The 1,573-nt window shown below is 40.8% G+C and overlaps 1 protein-coding gene across 1 annotated transcript; it reads left to right on the top strand.

The window, feature by feature from the left end:
- Nucleotides 1-250: 250 nt before the first annotated feature.
- On the top strand, nucleotides 251-610 carry LOC142169033 (uncharacterized). The gene has a single exon (XM_075230221.1). It carries the CDS (start codon nucleotides 251-253, stop codon nucleotides 608-610), a length of 360 nt encoding a protein of 119 aa, XP_075086322.1.
- Nucleotides 611-1,573: the final 963 nt, after the last annotated feature.

Raw genomic sequence — 1,573 nt, 5'->3', positions numbered from 1 at the left:
AGCAGATCCTTACCGGAAAATTGGCGAGCGAGAAGTGGTCGACAATGAGCCATAATTCATAGGATCAAAGGTCAAAAAATTCCTTGAAGGCTTGGAGATTAAAAGAATCACATCTTTGCCATACCACCCGAGCGCAAATGGGCAGGTAGAATCGACCAATAAGGTGATTATTCAAAACCTCAAAAAGGGGATGGAGGAAGCATAAGGAAAGTGGCCCAAAGAGTTACTGGGAGTGTTGTGGGCATACCGGATGACGGCCAAGTCAAGCATGAGAGAGTCACCTTTCTCTCTCGTATATGAAGCAGAATATCCGATCCCGGTGGAAGTAGGAGAACCAACCTTGCGATACTTTCGGGTGGATGAAGAAACAAACAACGAAGCATTGCTAGTCAAATTGGAGATGCTTGACGAATGTAGGGACTTAGCGCACATAAGGATGGTGGCCCAGAAACAAAGAATGGAAAAGTACTATAATCTAAGAGCCAATCTCCGCTATTTCAAAGTGGGAGACTTGGTTTTAAGAAAAGTGACTCAAAACACCAGGGAGCTCAACACAGGAAAGCGGGATCCGACATGGGCTCGGATTTCAACTGTCACCGGGAAAAGGTAATATGAATTAGAGAACCAAGATGGAGTCAAATTGCCTAGCAACTGGAATGTGACTCACCTCAAAAGGCATTACTGCTGATAGATCCTGCTTATACTGAAAGTATATGCTGCACTCTTTTTCCTTTCCAATTAATTTTTTTGGCAAGGTTTTTAATGAGGCAGCAACAGAAAGCATACTATGAAGGAAATGCCATCAGCAGAAATAAGACCTTTAAACGACAAGGCATCGAAATGACAAAGCACAGCGAGATGGTTAAATAGACTTTGGCTCAGTGGTAAATTCCTAATGGGAAGCAAAACTTGCCACCAGACCAAAGGCTATTCAACCATTTACAAGTGTTTTCCCTACAAGCCACTGGGGGATTGGTTAGTTACTTTTGCTCGATAGCAAATTTCCTAACGGGTAACGAAGTTTTCTATCGGACCAAAGATTATCCAACCATTCACTAGTAGAATCCTCAAAGGAGCAAGACTTCCAGTGTTCCAATTCACATTCTTCACATTCGAACACTAGTATTGGGGGACTAATATAAGAATATGACAACCTAATTGCCACAAAAATAGGGACTACGAAATTCAGTAATAAAAATATTTCATCGGGACCGAGGACTGCACAGCCAGCCCCGTAAAAATAAGTACAAATTAGCCACATGTAATGACAATTTCTTTTCTTTCAGCAAAACGGATGTTTATGTACTTTTGACAATAGAAGGAATAAAATAAAGTCCTTTTATTTTTATCTTGTTTCTTGTCCAAATGATGAATTTGATTTTACCATTTGAAAGTTAATCAAGTACCTCAAATGCTAGTGCCAGAATGATTAGGAGACGTCCTCTTCAAGAGAACCATAAACATAAAAGGACCCTCTCTTATGAAACCCTCACAGTAAAAGGTTGGTTCCGGAAGAGTTTATGGCCGGAACCCAAATGCTATCATGAAAAAATGCATCCGAAGCCTTGCATAA

This window comes from Nicotiana tabacum, chromosome 14 (genome assembly GCF_000715075.1).
Source record: "Nicotiana tabacum cultivar K326 chromosome 14, ASM71507v2, whole genome shotgun sequence".
Classification (NCBI taxonomy): Eukaryota; Viridiplantae; Streptophyta; class Magnoliopsida; order Solanales; family Solanaceae; genus Nicotiana; species Nicotiana tabacum.
This window is presented reverse-complemented; position numbering and strand designations above follow the sequence as displayed.